Source organism: Felis catus, chromosome A3 (assembly GCF_018350175.1).
Source record: "Felis catus isolate Fca126 chromosome A3, F.catus_Fca126_mat1.0, whole genome shotgun sequence".
Lineage (NCBI taxonomy): Eukaryota > Metazoa > Chordata > Mammalia > Carnivora > Felidae > Felis > Felis catus.
The window spans coordinates 14,524,883-14,544,143 of NC_058370.1; the positions used below are offsets into that span (position 1 = coordinate 14,524,883).

The window sequence follows — 19,261 nt, forward strand, 5'->3', positions numbered from 1 at the left end:
CGTCCGATTCAGCCAGGTCACGATCTCGCGGTCCGTGAGTTCGAGCCCCGCGTCAGGCTCTGGGCTGATGGCTCGGAGCCTGGAGCCTGTTTCCGATTCTGTGTCTCCCTCTCTCTCTGCCCCTCCCCTGTTCATGCTCTGTCTCTCTCTGTCCCAAAAATAAATAAACGTTGAAAAAAAAAATAAAAAAAAAAATAAAAAAAAAATAAAAAAAAAAAATGAAGTATTTATTAAATCCTAAGTTAGATTATGTTGCTCCTTTGTTTCAAAGTCCTTGGGGGATTTCCCGACCAGGCTGGCCAGCGTTTAGCAAATAAAAATACACGATACCTGGGTCCATTTGAATTTCAGACAAATAACAAATACGGGTTTTGTGTAAGTACGTCCCTGGGACATTCTTATACTGAACATACTTGTACTAAACCTGCGTTTGCTGCTTATCTGAAATTCAAATTGAACTGAGTTATCCATATTTTATCTGGCAACCGTGTCCCCATCCAGGTTCTAGTAAAACCCCAGCTCCCTCCCCTGTGGGCTTGGTATTATTCCCTGTTTTCCCCTCCAGGTCATTCTCTGCCCTTCTCTTTCCCAGGAATCAAAACTCCGTGAATTGCATCACCCCGGCTCCCTTGGCCTCTGACTTCTAGTCGGGCTCAGCCAGTGGGAGTCACTGGCCCGCCATCCAGAGGGGGAGAGGAGACAGATGTCAGGGTATTCATTCCTGCAGCCCTCTGGGCTGTTTGGCAGGGACGGCATTCCATTACCAGCAGCCTCAGCTCCTGTCTGGCTGGGGGGCCCCTCGTCGGTGGCTAGAGATCCCCCTGGGTTCTGAAGGGGGACAGCTTCCAGGGTTGCTGGTTTCTGAAGGCCTCGCCATCCTTCTTCCCTTTACCAAGTCCCCGCCTCTGTACCTTCCTCAAACTCTCTTTAGTTTCTCCCTTTGAGACCACCGACCCTTTCCTGCCAGGAAATTGATGTGCCCTGGGTCACAAAGCCCTGCTCAAGCCAGCCTCTCCCTCCCTCCCTCTGCCCCCCGGCTGCCTGGACTTCAGCTCCCCAGACACACCAGGCTGGCTTGCACCTCAGGGCAATGCCCTTGCTGTTCCCACATCCTGGAACACGCTTCCTTCACGTCTTGGCATGCATGGACCGTTTCTTTGCATCCTTTGGGGATTGGCTCAAACGTCACCTCCTCGGGAAAGCCCTCCCTGACCACGCTACCTAATATTGCCTTATCCCAGCCAGTCTCACTCCATCACAGGAGTGGGCAAGCTACTATCTGTGAGCCAATTCTGGCCTGCTGCCTGGTTTTGCGACCAGAATTTTATTGGAACATTGCCACACCCATTAGTTTGAGGACTGCCTCTGGCAGCTTCTGCCCTGATGGCAGATTTGAGCAGTCGAGATGGGGACTGCGCGGCTCACAAAGCCGGAAATATGTACTATCTGGCTCTTTAACTAAAAGGTTTGCTGACCCCTGATCTATCATATCAAATTGTTTCCTCTTCTCCATAAACACCCTCATCGATATTCTTTACTATTTTACGTATCCATTTAGAGATTTAGCTACCTCCTTGTTTGTTCCTTGCCGTGTGTTTCATGTCGCCCCGCAAGAGTGTAGACACCATACGATGTGTCTGGTGCTCCAGGGTATTTCCAGTTCCTAACGCAGTGCCTGGTGCAGAGTAAGCACTCGGTAAACATCAGTTCAACGACCAGGTATCTGGAGGTGGGACTGCGCCGCCCCCTCTGGTCTCAGCTCCTTTTCCTGAAGATTTGGGGCTTGCAGCAGGGAATGGTCAGGCCCTGGAGGCAGCCCGCGTTGCACCAAAATTTGTGGCCAAAGGGGAAATGGACAAAGCAGTTGAGAAAGAGTTCCCCAGGCAAGTGTTTGGACGCAAACAGCCAGCGTGCGCGGTGAGTCACCAACCGGGGTTAGCTGAGCCTCCACTCTTGCATTTTGTCACCCACTCCCCAAAGGGAGTTGTGCTCATCACCGAGGGCCATCGTTGGCCTCACGTGACACCCTGCCCCAACGCAGCTCCGTTCCCACAAAGCTGCCTCGTGGCTTATTTAGGCAGTGGCTCACCCACACGTTTTTTGTTTTTTTTTTTTAAATTGCACAACTAATCCGCGAATCCTCGTCCTAACAAAAATTAGAGCGGTACAGATAATAATAGCTAGTGTCTGTTGGGTGCTTATGATGTGCTGGGAGCGTGCACAGAGATGCCCGCAATCCGCTCTCACGAGTCGGCGTGGGCTGGCTCTAACATGCCGTTAGATGTGCCCCAAACTCTGTGAAAAGCTTGATGTACATAACCTTATTTAAACCTCACAAAAGTATATGAGATAGATGGTATTATTCTTATCCTTTTAGAGGTGGAGAAACTGCATTCAGAAAGGTTCAGTGTTTTGCACAAAGTCACACAGCTAGTAAGCTGCAGAGACAGAATTTAAATCCAGGTAGTCCGGCTTCCAGAGCCCCCCTTCTATACCAAAAGCTCTCTGAGGCAGGCAAAGGGGTCATCATCATGCCCATTTTACAGATAAGAAGCCTGAGGTTCAGAGAGGATTATGGGATTTTCCCCGAGTCATGAATGCTAATGTTGACCTTTCTCCTACCCAGGGAAGAATCCAAACTTCAAAGAGGAGAGTTGAGGAAGGGGGAGTGCTAATTTCCCTTGACCCCAGCAGTGGGGAGCCCTGGGGTCTCAGGGTTGGAAACTTGGCAATATCAGAAGCCCTCTGCTGGCTGCCACAGGCCCAGCTTTGGGGATGCGCAGCCAAGAGGGAAAGGTTCCAGGTCAGAAGTTCAAGTCCCCTGCTGCTCCCTCTCACTGCCCACCTGGAAATGCCCACGTGACCCTGGAAATGAGTTCAAGCGCTGACTTCCCATCCCCACTCTGGCACTTGCTGGCTCCATTATTAAGAGGAAGGAAAACAAAACCAAAATATCTCTACACTAGAGACAGAGTCCCTGACCTCTAATCTCTTCACTTAACACCCACCTTGTTGTAGGGTAGGTGTTCTTGGTTATTTACGGCTGTGAAGCAAACTACCCCCAAAGCTAGGGACCTAAAACAAAGATCTATTATTAGCTCACAGAGTCCTGTGGGTTAACTGCCCTCTCGCTTGTGGTTTCTTGCATGGGTGCAGGTGGAGGGGGACAGGGGCTGGGGCCATTTCCAACGGCCTCTGCACTCAGTGTCTGGGGCCACGGGGCTCCTTAGGTGTCCTGGACAGAGCATCCTTGAACGTCTTACCGGAAAATTGGGGCTCTGGGGGGCCAGAAGCAGCATCTGCCAGGCCAGTTAGGAGCCGCGCTGGAACCGGCCAGCATCGCTTCTACCAAAAGAATCCCAGACTCGAGGGAGTGGAGAAATGGACCCCGCCTCTTGACTCTTGCAAAAGAGTACGTGGGACACCTCCCTGCGGCACCCTTGGAAAACCCAGTCCGCTTCGGGCGGAGCAGGGGAAGCCAGGGGACCCCTCTGGCTTTCAAACAGCAGAAGCTCTGTGGGGGGGAGGCTGTCTATCCACTTGCATTCTCCAGATGCTACTCCGGGCAAAAAGGGAAGGACAAATGGCGATAATCTCTGTAACATGGCAATGTTATTTTGAGTCAGCCAGAGACACGTGCAAATCTCAGCTCTCATGGGGTGATTTTGAGACACCCCATCGCCTCTTCGGGCCCCTGTCTCTTCACTCGCCGTCTGAAGGAAGCCAAGGTGGTGGAAGCAGTCTGGGAAGCTGCAGGACCACAGACCCACGCCGGGCCCCGAGGCGGGGCTTCCTCAGGCAGCGAAAACCCAGACAGGAAAAGGGTTTCCTCTTGGTCATAGCACTGCCACCATCTGGCGGCAGAGGGCGCCCGTGCACACGGCCAACGCGTGCCCCGCGGGCGGCGGCCACAGGGGTTCCCAGGCGCCTGGAGGCAACGTCACCCAGCCTGCTTCCTCTGTAGGTGCTTGGAGCAGACCTCGTCTGGGAGCTCTTCCCTGACACTGGCGTGGATGGGTGCTCCCCATTTCTTTCACCCAAGGTGGGAAGCACAGGAGGTGAGAAAGCAGCGTAGAGCATGAAATTTAAGGAGGCACTCACTGAGGGTCACGTGTCTGTAGGATCTCTCTGTCTCTCTCCGTCTCTGTCTCCCCCTCCCTCTAGAACTGGTTACAGAAGATTACAACCTTCCCAGAAGCCCCCCCAGCAGCAGCCATTCATGACTCATTAACTAGAATTAGCCACTTGTGAATTCCAGCCCAGTCACTGGTGAAGGGTTGGGATTACCAAGACTGGGTGAGATGTTTTTTACATGGTGGGTCACCAACTGTGGATCAGGAACCAGATTAGCAGATTGTAACCAGTATTTCTTAAAAAAAAAAAAAAAAAGAAATAGACTAGGAAAAACCAGCATACATTGCTATAGTAAGTATAAGCATAATTTTGTAGACCTTGTTTCACTGTGTGTGTGTGTGTGTGTGTGTGTGTGTGTGTGTGCTGGGATGCTATATGAAATGTATTTTTTTTGTGTCGGTACTGGGAGAAAAAGAAAACTGGTGTCTTACATTAATTGTTTGGAATAGGGTTGGTGATGAGCCAGAATGACCATTTCAGTGGCTCTGCTGACATGTCACTTTCTTGGGGACGCATTCCCTGAATCCTGTACCCAAGCCTCACTGCAGACTAGACATGGCACTCCAACACACATTGCCATAATAGCTTCAAAACTCTTACGGTGGGGCGCCTGGGTGGCTCAGTCGGTTAAGCATCCGACTTCGGCTCCGGTCATGATCTCACGGTTCGTGGGTCCAAGCCCCGCGTCGGGCTCTGTGCTGACAGCTCGGAGCCTGGAGCCTGCTTCGCATTCTGTGTCTCGCTTCACCACTTCACCTCAGTTTCCCCATCTGCAAAATGGGAGCGGTCGTGCCCACTCTGCCTAATTCCCAGAGCTGACTATTCATCCCAGTGACCCAGATCAGTCCCTAACTCAAAACCAGTAAACATGTGTTCAGTTATTGAATGGGTTTCCCTTCCCATGGCGATAGTCTTTACTTCCTGAAAATTGGCGATAGCCCGAGTCACACGAGTCCTGCTACTATCTATTGCGATGTAGCAACCACCCTGAATTTAGTGGCATAAACCAACAACCCATGTAATAATGCTCGTGGATTGGATTAAGAATTTGAACAGGACAGTGGGGATGGCTCGTCTTCGCTCCGTGATGTCTTGGGCCTCAGCTGGAGTGACTCAAAGGGCTGGAGGCTGGAATCTGGGGGCTTCACTGACATGTCTGAAGTCTGAGCTGGGATGTCCCATCTGGACTGTTGACCAAAGTACCTATAGGTGGCTGCTTCTGTGGCTTGGACCTCTCATAGCATCTGGGTTCTGAGAAGGAGCATCCCAAGAGCAAGCATCCAGGAACGAGTGTTTCAGGAGAATCAAGTGGAAGCCGGTGGCTTTTTATGACCTATTCTCAAAGTCACATAGCACTGCTTAGGTCATGCCCTATCTGTTGAAGAAGTCTCAAGTCCACCTAGATCCAAGGGAAGGGAACATAAACCCTACCTCTCATGGAAGCAATGACAAACAATCTGGACCATTATGAAAGACCTCTACAATGGGGGGCCCCTGGGTGGCTCAGTTGGCTAAGTGTCTGACTTTTGATCTCAACTCGGGTCATGATCTCACAGTTCGTGAGATCGAGCCCTGCGTCGGGCTCCACACTGACAGCACAGAACCTGCTTGGGATTCTCTCTCTCCTTCTTTCTCTGCCCCTCCCCATCCCCACATAAATAAGTAAACTTTAAAAACTTATTTCTAAAAACAAAAAACAAAACACCTCTACAATGTGTCTAGGCCCATAGCAATATTTGTTGAATGACTGAGTGAATGGAGCCTCTATTTCCCCATCGGTTGGCATGACCTTTGCTCCCACCCTAGGAACCACATGCCCACGACTGGGGGCATCTGGGCTGGGCACTGAGCTGAGGAAATCGTGTACAAAGTGCAGAGGCTCCAAGGCAGGAAGGTGCTTTCCACGGCTGCGGTCAGAAATCACCACAGACTCGGGGCACCTGGGTGGCGCAGTCGGTTGAGCATCCGACTTCAGCCAGGTCACGATCTCGCGGTCTGTGAGTTCGAGCCCCGCGTCAGGCTCTGGGCTGATGGCTCGGAGCCTGGAGCCTGCTTCCGATTCTGTGTCTCCCTCTTTCTCTGCCCCTCCCCCGTTCATGCTCTGTCTCTCTCTGTCCCAAAAATAAATAAAAACGTTGGAAAAAAATTAAAAAAAAAAAAAGAAAAGAAATCACCACAGACTGAGGGGCTTAAAATACCAGAAGCTTATTCTCTCACAGTTTTTGGAGGCTGGAAGTCTGCAGTCTAGGTGTCAATGAGGCCGTGCTCCCTCTGAAGTGTCAAGGGAAGAATCTTTCCTTGGCTCTCCTAGCTACTTCCTTGGCTGTAGCCGTAGTGCCCGAAGAAGACCTCGTACATTGGATTTAGGACCACCCTGGTCCAGGATGACCTCATCTTAACTAATTATATGTGCAAAGACCCGATTGCCAAACAAAGGCACGTTCTGGGGTGCTGGGGAGACATGACCTTTGGGGGGACACTATTCAACCATCACACCTGATAGCCGGATAGAAATATAGAGGCTCTGGTTGAGTAAGAGGGAGCGGTGGGGAGGTGTCGCTTCGTGCAGGGCACTCTAGGGCTCACAGAAGGAGTTTGGGCTCATTTTAGGTGCAAAAGGATGCCGTTGAAGGGTGTAAGCAGGGGAATGGCTTACATTTTTAAGAGATCACTTGATTCTATATGACGAGGCTGTAGAGCGAGGGGCAAGAACGTAGTGGAGGTCCACTATGGGAATTGGGATGGGTCCACAATGGCAGTTGTCCCACCAAGAGGTTAGAGACGGAGGAAAGTGCTGGAAGAGGACGTGGTGGTGAAAGGTGGATTAATGTGAGGTGTGCTTTGGAGGTTGAATCGAGGGATTTGCTTACGTATTGGATGTCAGCAGTGAGGGAGAGAGAGAAATAATTCCTGAATATTTGGTTTCAGCGACTGGCGCCTTCACTAAGATGCCTTTACTAAGGTGAAGAAGACTGGAGATGGACAAGGTAGGGCGCGGGAAAATGAAGAGTTCCGCTTGAGATGTACTTAGTTCATTGTCAGGTACTGCCCTTTGCTGCCAGCAACTGAACAGCTCAGTTAGGCAGGAGAGAGAACTGAGCTGGCAGACTTAGAGGGCAAGAAGCCCAAGGAACCACTTGCATTTAATAGGGCTAAAAGAATTGCTCTGGACCACAGCCAGGGAGGACTGCCACTCTCTGGACTGGGAAGGAGGAACCCTGGGCTTCACTGGCACTTGGTAAGGGACCAAGTAAGGGACCGCTGGGGTTGGGGTGGGGACAAGGGGAGTGGGGTCCTGCTTCCTGCTTGGCCCCCGCCTGCATCACATTGGAGACCATTCCTCTCTGGACCTCAACGTCCTCATCTATAAAATGGGACTAATAATGCCTGCGTAGCCAGTGTGGGAAATAAAGATAATGAATATAAGACACACAGCACCACGTCTGACCCTGAGTAGGATGCTTTGCTATTGTTACTGCTGAAGATCCCAGAGAAGAGTATAGTGCCGAGAGGTGGAGCGTGTGTGTGTTTGGGGGGGGGGGGGTGGGGAGGGATAAGAATGGAGAGTCTACAGCCAAACCACTGGGCTAAAATGCTAGCAGCGACCCCCCCCCCCCACTAACCTATGTTAGTCATTTAACCTCTCTAAGCCTCAGTTTCTTTGTCTGCGAAGTGGGGACCTAATAATAACGTCCCAATAGGATATTGTGATTATAGAATGAATTAATATGCGTAAAGCACACAGAGCATCACCAGGCAGAGTTGTAGGAGCTTCATACACCCTAGCATCATTCCTTATAAAGACTGACAGTGGGGGATGTCTTGCTGGTGCTCCCAAGATACTGTCCTGCCAAGTTCCCCATCATTCATTTCTTGTCCATTTATCAGATCGGTAGACTGAGAGTTTGGGGTCATACATAAGGCAGGGGGGAGGATACATGTTAACACAACTGTCATCACTTAATATATTCACCCCCTGCCCCAGTCGAGCCACAGCTAAGCACTTGGCATGGATTTTTTTCCTCTGTCACTCATGTAAGCCTCCCAGACGAAGAAATCATTTTTAAAGAGCATAACCGATGGGTTGGAAGCAGCAGACAATCCCACAGCATCTGCTCTGTGCGGGCACCGAGCTAGACTCCCTGGAAAGCAGCCCTTTCATGAAGCTTAGTGGGTTCCACCTTCAGGAAGAAACAAGTTCTTTCTTTCATTCAACTACCATTACGCACCTTTTCTGCAGTGGACACAGAGCTAAGGATTCCTAACTGGTTTGTGCCTCGTGAGTGGCACAGTCTTAGAGATGGGAGAGATCCTTGTGAGGGTGGGGCACACCCGCTAAGAATTTCCAGATCTTCTGCTGGGGGGAAGAAAGGAAGACTAGGGGGCCGCCTGGGTGGCTCAGTCGGTTAAGCGTCCAACTTCGGCTCAGGTCATGCTCTCACAGTTCGTGGGTTCAAGCCCCACTTGGGGCCTCTGTGCTGACAGCTCAGAGCCTGGAGCCTGCTTCGGATTCTGTGTCTCCTTCTCTCTCTGTTCCTCCCTCACTCATGCTCTGTCTCTCTTTCTCCTTCAACAATAAAAAAAAAAAAAAACATTAAAAAAAGAAGAAGACTAGGAAAGGGTAGCAGGAGAAAGTGAAAAGTAACCAGTTTAGGAGGAGAGGGGATCAACCCAGGTCTAGATGGGCAAATACCTTCTCTTCGCCCCAGGTCTAGGCCTCCGCTGGCCATTTGTCAATAGCAGGGCTGAGGTTTCTGCCGGCGGAAACAAGATAGGATTTCTGGATTGAGTCCAGAAGCCAATGGGTGGCCGACTCCTCCCCCAGTGCCCAGTGGAGCTGCCTTGTAGAGGAGAGAAAGAGGGGAGGGAGCGAAAGCCCAGGCCAGAGGCGCGGGAGCAGGGTGCTTAAAGCATCCCTCCTCCCTCCCACCCCCCACCGCACCTTGCATTCCCCAGACCCCAAGTGTCGGGCGTGCGGTGCCAGGAGCCAGTGGGAAAGAACGGGTGCTGAGCTCGGTCAACCAGCATCAGCCCAGCTGTATCCGTGGAGAGAGCCGACGCGGGGTGGTGGCGGAAAGCCGAGCCAAGAGAAAGTCCAGCGAGGCGAAGACCCAACACCACACACCGCGCCTCGTTGACGGGACACCCCAGATCGGAGTCCTGAGACCCGCGAACCTAGAGAGCGGAGGGAGGGAAGACCCGAGAGGGCTGCCGCAGTCGGTCCTGTGGGAGGCGGCGTCTGGGCGCCCAGTGCCCTCCTGGAGCGCCACGCTAGTCTGCGAAGCGCCCCTGCAGCAAACCTCACCCCGGGAAAGATCGCGCCAGTTCAGGCTTAAAAGTCGTCTTGGAAACTGAGCGGCACGCGCCTAGCTCCACGTTCCTGCTCCTGATTCCTCGGAGTCCTCAGCTTCCTGAGCGGCGACAGTGAGACCCTGCACGGAGCTGAGAAACCTGTTCGGCCGGAGACAGCTGCCGGACCCCCAACTTGCGGCTAGGAGAGCGCCTCCAGATCGCCGGAGGGCACCTTTGCAGCCGGGGTGATCCCCCCAACTCGCCACTGCCTTCGGGGTGCAGGGCGGACCCGCGCGCATGGAGGACCACACCGAGCACCCTGAGCGCGGGAACGCGTCGAGCCTGGGCACCTTGCCCCAGCCTCCGCCGGCTGTACAAGCGGTGACCTTGACCCTGGTGCCTCTCGTGTGCGCCATGGGTGTGGCCGGCAACGCCATGGTGGTCCTGGTGGTACTCCGGGGCCGTCACATGGTCACGCCCACCAACTGTTACTTGGTGAGCCTGGCCGCGGCGGACCTGCTGGTGCTCCTGGCGGCCGGAGTGCCCACCGTCGCCGAGGCGGCGTCCGCCCGCGTTTGGGTCTTCGGCCACGCAGGCTGCCTGGGCATCACCTACCTGCAGTACGTGGGCATCAACACGTCCACGGGCTCCATCGCCGCGTTCACGGTGGAGCGCTACCTCGCCATCTGCCACCCGCTGCGCGCCCAAACTCTGTGCACCGTGGCGCGGGCCAAGCGCATCGCGGCTTTGCTGTGGCTGGGCACCAGCGCCTACTGCGTGCTCTGGCTCTTCCTGGTGGACACACGCGAGACCGCGTACGCCGACGGCGTGCAGGTGCAGTGCGGCTACCGCGTGTCGCGCTCTCTCTACCTGCCCGTCTACTTCCTGGACTTCGCGCTCTTCTACGCGCTGCCCCTGGGCCTGGCCACCGTGTTCTACGTGCTCATAGCGCGCGTCCTCTTCGCGCGGCCGCTGCCTCCTGCACACCCGGGGCACTGGGGCTCTGCGCACCAGGGCAGCTCCTGCAGGGGCAAGAAAGGCGCCCTCAACTCCCGGAAGCAGGTGGGGACCTCCGTCTTCCTGGAAACCCTTGTACTGAGCCAGCAGATGGAATGGATGGGAGCTTGGGCCCTTTTGGAGTCAAATTCCTCAAGTATACACCCCTGCCGTGCCACTTACTAGGCTTGCTTTTGAAGCTCTCACTTCTCCCTTTCTGAGCCTCACTTTCCTCTTCTGTCATATGGGGTGATGACAGCGCCGACCACACTGGGGGGTCCCGAGAAATGGGATGAACCATGTGAAGTCTGGAGCCCATTTGAAGCCACATCACAAAGCAAATGTTCAATCAGTGCTGGCTATTATTCAACTTGCACAACCAGTGGCTGGCCCCCACGGTGGTATTCTCCTAATGATGGGGAGACCGAGACTCAGACAGGGGAAGTGACTTTCCCGAGTCCACACCACAGCTAACACTAGAGCTGCCTGGATGGCCTCGGGGAGCCAGACAGACCAGATGGGCATGGATTGGGGTGAGGTCAGCAGAGACCCAGCACTTATGGAGCACCTGCTGTGTGCCTGGTTCTGTGATCATTCCTGAAATTACCCCTTGTTTGGAGACTTAACACCCATTGTTATAGATAAGGAAACAGGCTCAGAGGGGACAAGGGAGTGAGGTGACACCTGGAGGCACCTGAGGTGAGAACCCAAGTGTCCAGGCTCCTTATGTCCTCTACCCGTACTCCAGCAGTGTGGCCTCCCAAGGGTATTCAAGGACTGCAGGTGGGAGGAGGGCTCCCAAGCCCAACCAGTCTTAATCCTCAGCCTTCCGCCCATACCCTCGGCTTGAGGAGGAGGGGGGAGGCTACCTCACCCTGCTGAGTCACTCCTGAGCCCGGGAGGACCATCCGTATCCTCTCCCTGCCTCCCCCCGGGGTGGGTGCACTGTGGGGGGCTCTTACAGCCACCTCAAACACGGTGGTCTTTAGAGGAAAGGGGGGCAGGACACAGGCTAAACTGGTGTGGACCTTTAGCTCTGGCTGTAGGCCCATCATGACCTGAGGCTCCAGACAGAGGCCCCTCCTTCCCTCCCCCCACTCATCTACTTCTCCATTTACTACTTTCCTGCTCAGCCTGAAAGGGCTGGGCTCAAGCTCCCCGCTGGCCGATGCTTTAGATGAAACTTTTGCTGGTACAAATAGTACTCCAGACCTGGGTGGGTTCTTTCTGGCCCCCAGCTTTGTTAACATCTTGCCGCGTGGCCTTGGGTGAGTCACTGAACTTCTCTAAGCCTTGATTTTCAACCCTGTGAAGTTATTAGAATTATAGGAGTGAATTCCAAATCTGGCACCTAGTAAGTGTTCAATATAGGGTACCTGTTATTACCCAGTTGTTGGCACATGAATGTCTTTTTTGACAGTGGGCAGTCTAAGGACTGAGCATTCTCTGATGCCCAAGAGAGCCCTTGCAGAATGCCACCTACGACAGCAAGAGGGAAGGTGCCTCCCATGAAAGCAGAATGTGTCGGAGAGCAGGGTGGGGAATACTATTGCTGATAATAATAACTATATTATTACTATATACATCCCCAATTATCGGGGACTTGCTATGTGCCGGGCACTTTACACAACTTAGCCTGTTGAGTTTTTGGTAACAACTCCAAGGCGTATAGACTGTTACCATCTCAGTTTGACAGACGAGGAAACTGAGCCACAGAGGGGCAGTCCCTGGGTACAGAACTGGTAAGTGCTAGAACCAAGATTTGACCCCAGGCAGCCTGGCTCCAAAGCCCACACACGGGCATCCAGCGTGTATCACCTAAATGAACCTAAAGTGGAGTAGAATTAAATCTGAATCCGGTAAAACCAGGAGCCGAGACTGTCTAGGGAATCCCTGAGATTTTGGGTTCCTGGGGACTATCACAGCCCTGAAGTCTACTGATTTAGTCAGGGCCAGGCCTCGTTGCAGAGGTCGCTTATAGGGACTACATTCCTGGGCTCTGAGAAGCAAGCTTAAGCCCAGCTGTGCCTGGCTCTGAACCCCATGCACTTGTACCGGAAGGAACAGGGGCTATGTCCACAGCAACAGTCAGCCACAGGGCATTTATCGCCTTCCCGGCACTATTCTGTGTTCCTTAGCTGGGTTCACTCCTCTAATCCTCACCTGTGATGTGTAGATGGTGACCCATCCAAGGGCTTTGGGGGTGGATTGGGGTGGCGGCTCCCCAGCGAAAAGGACTGGAGCAGGGCCTGCAGGGGTGCACAGCAGTTTCCTAGCCGGGAACGGAATTGAAGTGGTGGGGAGGCGGGGGGCGAGGCATGAGGGCACAGTTTGGCAAAGGCCCGGATGTTCTTTGGGCTTTCTCCTCTTGCAACCCTGCAGAGAGGCCTGGAACTTGGGATTCTCCCTTGGCACCCACGTGTCCCTTTTTTTCCTGTCCTACCTGGCAGGTCACCAAGATGCTGGCTGTGGTGGTGGTGGTTTTTGCTCTGCTGTGGCTGCCCTACCGCACCCTGGTGGTGGTGAATTCCTTCCTGAGCCCGCCCTACCTCAACCTTGGCTTCCTTCTCTTCTGCCGGCTTTGCATCTACCTGAACAGCGCGGTCAACCCCGTCATCTACGCCCTTATGTCCCAGCGCTTCCGGGAGGCCTTCCGGGGACTATTTCAGTGCCAGCTGGCCCGGCCCCAGCTCCCGCCCCAGGAGGCCACCCCGGTGTACTACAGTGTCATCAAAGACTGTCCCCAGATCAGACTGGGCTCTTAGAGGGAACCAGGGAGTATGATGTGCAGACAGGATCCTGGCACCTGAGGGCAAGGCCCACTACTTTATTTCTACCGAGGAGGGAGCGGCGGAGGAGGGAGTGGCGTCCAAGGCTGTTTAGCAGAGGTGCGCAGGTTGTGCACTTTACAACCCTAGGGGTCACTGTTCACATCACAGCCTAGATTTGTATATTTAGTAAAACAATTTCCAAGTTTAATAAATAGACAAATCTAAGCGGGAGGCACCTTTTTATAATTTACACAAAGGCACTCGAGGGCCTAGAGGCAGCCTGGGTGGGTCAACATTTGCAGAGACTGAGTAGGGTAGGAGCTATTACCGGGGATCTCTTGGGAATCTGTGGGCCCTCTTCCCGAAAATTCAGAGAGCCTTCCCCCACCCAAGGATAAACCCCAGACGCTGCCTCCCTCTGAATGGTGACATGTGACTTTGTCGGGGACCTGCTCCACACAGGGCAGCCTGCTGGGCATTACAGATACTACGGCGAGGATGCCAGCAGGGCCCCTGCTCTCGCGAGCTCCCAGTCTAACGGGGAGGGAGGAAGGACATGTCCATCCTGGCACTGGAGTCCTGGCTGATGTGCCCAAGGAGGCAGCCAAGTGGGTGCTGGAGACATCTGTCTTGTTTCAACTGGGCCTGAGCCCTCTGGTCTGTGGCCTGGGTCCAGGCTTCTAGGACCACCCAGCCTGGTAGTGCAGGGAAGGAGGACAGGGAAGGACTTCTAGAACCAGCCTTACCACAGGCAGGGGCTTCAGGACTTCATTTAAGGGAATGTGGGACGTTCCCTCCCCTGCCCCCACCACATCTACTTATATTTTTTTCTCTATAGGTGCCACCAAGCCACCGTGGGTACTTATTTGAAGTTGTTGAGGATTGTGTTTCCCAGATACACGCATGAGGAGTTAACGGAGTCCCTGAAACTTCAGTGTGGATGGGAAGTTCTGGAAAGCTATTCCTCTAGAAAGGATTTGGGGTGCCAAAGGTTACAGCACAAAGAAGATACCATTGACAGGTAGGAAGATCGGGCAGAGATGGTAATTAGGGCAGGGAGGACAGGGGGTTTCTAGGACCTTGGCAAAGCATTGTTAGGGTAAGGTGGTCCCTTTGGGGTCCTCACTCATCGGGCTCAGGAAAAACTCAAAGACATCTCATAGAACAGGTTGGGCTAAGATTTACCGTGTAGGGAGTAAAGTTCAAGTCGAGGGTCAGGGAGAGAAGAAAACGCACAGGTCCCCCCATCCTACCGCCACCCCAAAGGAATGAGTGAGGGCACAAGGATTTACTGGACTCTCAGTGTAAGTGATTGTGTTCTGGGGGAAGGACCCCACACCTATCACTGTCCCTTCTTGTGGGGGAGCATGTGAAAGCAGCCTCATCAATGAAGGGAAGCGACAAACTGGGCACCAGGCAGAAGGGATTGAGGTTGCCTGTGGTTCACCGTTGTCTGGGGACTGCACCTGCTTTTGGGGACACTGGGGAAGGTACAGCCTCTCCTGCGGAGGAAAGGACCCCTGGTCTCACAGGAGCTAAGAAGGAGGCACTCCTCCTCGATGACCCAGCTGGCTCGGTGCCCAGGCAACCCCGTGAGAACTTTTGGGAGCCACTTTCGGACGACTCTGTACCTGGCAGGATGTTTCTTTGAACATCCCCTACACGACGGCATGGGTGCACCCGGCGGCCGCAGAAGCGGTATTAGGCATTTTATTAGCATCCACTCGCTTTGGTTCTTTGACTTCTGACCATACTTTCTGTACATGGGAAGTCACCCACGTGTAAATCTTGCTTAGGAAGCAAGGCACTCGCTCCCACTATGAACACCTCAAAAGCCACACACTTGCTTTCTTCACCCCTGGCACGTGGCCGTGAGCCATGTGACTTGGGTTCAGCTAATCAGACGCCTGGGATTGGAATCTTCAGCAACTGATACAAATGCACGGGGAGAGCATTTTATTTACAATGTGGCAACAGTAACAGCGGTGTCCGTTATTCAGTGGCGGTGGAGGCAGCCTCAGCAGCGTGACAGCCAAGGCCTGGGGCAGTGGTATCCCCACCAGAGGTAGTTGATTCCTGCCACTCAGCCTACCCTCTTTCTCACCGTATTCTGACTTGGTTCTATGAGCCTCCTGACACCCTCATTAAAAAGTCCCCCTCTTTGCTGATCTGAGTCAATGTCTGTTGCTTGCAACCAGATTTCCTGACTGATCCTGAGGCGTTTAACCTCTAACTCTTCTCTGGGCTCTGACAAGCTAAGCCAAGGGGATTCCCTAATTCCGAGATTCTTCTCCAACCGTGTCCTAGCATTTCTACCTGGATGGCATACCCACTAGAGCCAATCTGAATCACCCTCTTCTACCCGGATCGCTTCCACCCCACTCCTGAGCCAAAACCCTGGAGTCAACCCACTTCTGCCCCCTCCTCCCTTCATATCCAAACGGTTACTGATGGTTGTAAGTTTCTGATCATCTCAACTCCCATCTCTTCCTGGACCCCAGCCTCCTCGCCGACCTGCCTTCAGCCTCTCCTGCTCATCTCCATTTCTCCATGGACTGTGCACATCCGAGGGCACCCGCGGGGTGGTCACTATGTACGTGAGCTTCGGGGTCAAACTGGAGCTGGAGGGAGTATTCACCCCACCACTCCCTGAAGTGTGACCTTAGCCAAGTTACTGAGGAGAATGACACCTTGTCCACGTTTGCCCAGGACGGCCCCAGTTTTAGTTTTGAAAGCCCCCGGGAAAATCCTATGTATATTTATACATTATTAATGATATCTATTTATACTTAATGTAGGCTTGGTGATCACATCTGTGAAATAAGGCCCCCAGTAGTATTTAATCTGCAGTATTGTTCTGGTGATTGCTATGGGACATAGAAAGGGCTTGCCCTTAGTGAGCCTAAAATAAATGCTATCTACTTAAAACTACCTTCCACACGGCCTTCCATTCTTTTCCCTCCCAAAGCTCCTCACAATTCGGAATTATACAGCTATTTGAAATGCTATAGCTAGTTGTGGCTAATAAATATTGTGGTCTCCCTCACCCGTTTCTGAATAGACAGATTCCATGAAGGCAGGGGCCATGTCTGTTTTTTTCACTGTTGCTTCTGAGCCTAGAACAGTGCCTGGCACGTAGCAGGTATCCAGAAATATTTGTTGGATGAAGAAATGATGGATAATGAATAAAGACTAGCTGAATCTTAATACTCAAGACGCTTTGCTGTGATTTGGCTTCTGGTTTGAGGTGTAGATTGCGACTTCTTGAGATTCTTTGTTGGCAACAGAGAGTATCTCTGAATAACTGCATTAAAAATGAATTTGTTGGAGTTGGAAAGAACCAGAACTAGGATAACTCTAGAGACCTACATAATAGGAATTAATGGGCAGTTGCTTCAAGGCATCCATATCAGAATGACTCAGTTCCGCCTAGGCCAGGGGTAGGATGGGCAACTTACTAGACCACAATTCAGTGACTGCCATTGACAGTTGTATAGGTCTGGCACTGCTCAATTCCAGAAGATACCACTCAGCAATGTACATGGATGAATCCAGGGCGCCTGGGTGGCTCAGTCAGTTAAGTGTCTGACTTCAGTTCTGGTCATGATCTCACGGCTCGTGAGTTTGAGCCCTGTGTCAGGCTCTGTGCTGACAGCTCAGAGCCTGGAGCCTGCTTTGGATTCTGGGTGTGTGTCTCTCTCTGCCCCTCCCCTCCCCCTCTCAAAAATAATAAACATTAAAAATTTTTTTAATAAATAAATGGATGAATCCTCTGGAGTTTTGCAGCGTGCCTATGCAAGCATATATATATATATATATATATATATATATATATATATATATATATATATATATGGCAGACCTTAACAGAAGTGTGGGAGTTCCCCCGAGCAAAATTGAACTGATGTTATCAGAAAAAGGCAGCATGGATGTGAGGAGGAACCAAAACACCAACAGATATCAGCCACAGATGAGTTGACTAGGTTAACATCAGTAAGGAGCCTCTGTCATCCTGGTAGTCAATGACAGCTGGTCCTTGTGAATACTGTCACCTGGTGGCCTTCGAGGAAACAGCATTATCCAATATCTGCTTTGCAGGCCTCCCTTTTGATGTCTTTTCTTCCTCTTTCCCAGCCTCCCTCCCTCCCTCCCTCTCTCCCTCCCACTTGCTGGCTTTCTCTCCTTTCCCTTTCTCTGCCCTCCCAATCTCTCAGCTTCCCTCCTGATCCCTTGGCTCCACTCCCCTACCTGTCTCTTCCTCCCCCTAGACTCACTGACTAACTCAGACGCTCTAGAGACCAGTCCCTGAGTGTTGTGCTGGCCAGACTGAGCCCCAGAGTTGGGGACCCAGCAAGCTATAGAACTCAGACCATATCCTCTCTCATCACTTTCCCTATTTTCCTCTTCCTTCTTGCAGTATCTTCTCTCTTTTGGAAACCATGCACTCAGCAAACGTTTGATAGCTGGAGCACCACCTATATGCCAGCATCAGCCCGAGATTCACTAACTCTGCTGGAGATTCAGTGCGTGGCTTTCTACCCTTCCAAGACCTACTTACGTTGTATTGCCCAAATACCTCTGAGGAGAGATGCCCATACACATATCAAAATAAATACGAGCCCATATTTCATTTCATTCTACTACAGCTATCAGGAAAATTGCTGGATGGTCATTCTATCCCCCAAAAGGATGTTGAAGTTTTAACCCCCAGTATCTGTCTATATGACCTTATTTGGAAATAGGGTCTTTGCAGATCATCAAGTGAAGATGAGGTCATTTGGGTGAAACTTAACCTAATACGACTGTATCCTTACAGAAAAGGGGGCGGGAGAATTTGGACACAGACGTGTGCAGGGGGGAAGATCATATGAAAACACGGAAGAATACCACCTACAAGACAAGGGACGCCTGAGGCTACACAAAGCGAGGAGATGGGCAAGGAACAGATCTCCCTCACAGCGCTCAGTACAAACGAACCCTGTGCACCCCTCGATTTCACACTTCCTGCCTCCAGAACTATGAGACGATGAATTTCTGTTGTTTAAGCCACCCTGTGGTGACACCTTTTTACACACTCTTTAGCACACTAATACAGATGGTGAGATGGCAGAAAGAATGGTTTGAGGACAGACAGAAGTTACTGAGACATTAAGGAAATTTTTGGAAAGAAAGTCCCTTAACATCAAAAATAAAATTTCCCGGGGCGCCTGGGTGGCTCAGTCAGTTGAGCATCTGACTTTGGCTCAGGTCATGATCTCGCAGCTCATGAGTTCAAGCCCCGCTTCAGGCTCTGTGCTGACAGCTCAGATCCTGTGTCCCCCGCTCTCTCTACCCTTCCCCTGCTCTCTCGCTCTCTCAAAAATAAATACACATTAAATAAATAAGAATTTAAAAAATTCCCTATAAACCCGTACCTATAAGTGATGAACATTTAATATTTTCATTTCCAGTACTTAGTTCCATGAGAGTTTGTGTGTGTGTTTATTCTATTTTCTCTCTCTACACAGAGATACACATTTGAAATTCAAATTAATAGGCCAAGGATGCCTTGATATTTCTCTTTCATTTTGTGTATCTTTCATACATAGAATGGAAATATCATCCATTTTACTAATCTCATCTCCTGTGGCTTACCATTGTTAATTTGGGAGCATATCTTTCTAAATGTTATCTGAGTTAATACCTACTTAAATGCGCATATCTTTATCCAAAAGTGTATATGTAAAAGATAAAATTATGCTTTTTATATTTGTTTGCCTATTGTCGTATTTAAGAGTATACCATACTTATTATTATTATTATTATTATTATTACTACACTCCCATAGATTTTCTTTCAGCGTGAATTCCTGGATAGATGTTTGAATTCTACCACGCTTTCACACATTCAAAATGTTCGTATGGATCCACCAAAGTGGGTGAAGGCTTCACTGTGCGGCTACATTCTTCTGAGTGCCCCCCTATAAAGGAGAATTTATCACATTTAGAATGTTCGTCGGGTCATTCCCGTGTGTTTTCTCTGATGCTCAGTGGGAAAAACAGTACAAAGAATAAGATAAACGGCTTAAA

General features: G+C 51.5%; 1 protein-coding gene across 1 annotated transcript; it reads left to right on the top strand.

Moving 5' to 3' along the window:
- The first annotated feature begins 8,752 nt into the window (after positions 1–8,752).
- Positions 8,753–16,124, top strand: LOC101084866 (thyrotropin-releasing hormone receptor-like). Its single transcript, XM_003983507.4, has 2 exons — positions 8,753–10,488; positions 12,873–16,124. The coding sequence occupies exons 1-2, from the start codon at positions 9,724–9,726 to the stop codon at positions 13,185–13,187; spliced, it is 1,080 nt and encodes a 359-aa protein (XP_003983556.1). The 5' UTR covers positions 8,753–9,723; the 3' UTR covers positions 13,188–16,124.
- The last annotated feature ends 3,137 nt before the right edge of the window (positions 16,125–19,261 follow it).

Excerpts from the sequence above, each read along its gene's own strand:
- LOC101084866 (XM_003983507.4), top strand. The coding sequence starts at position 9,724 with ATGGAGGACCACACCGAGCACCCTGAGCGCGGGAACGCGTCGAGCCTG. Across the intron at positions 10,489-12,872 it reads CCCTCAACTCCCGGAAGCAG|GTCACCAAGATGCTGGCTGT; the intron begins GTGGGGACCTCC and ends CCTACCTGGCAG.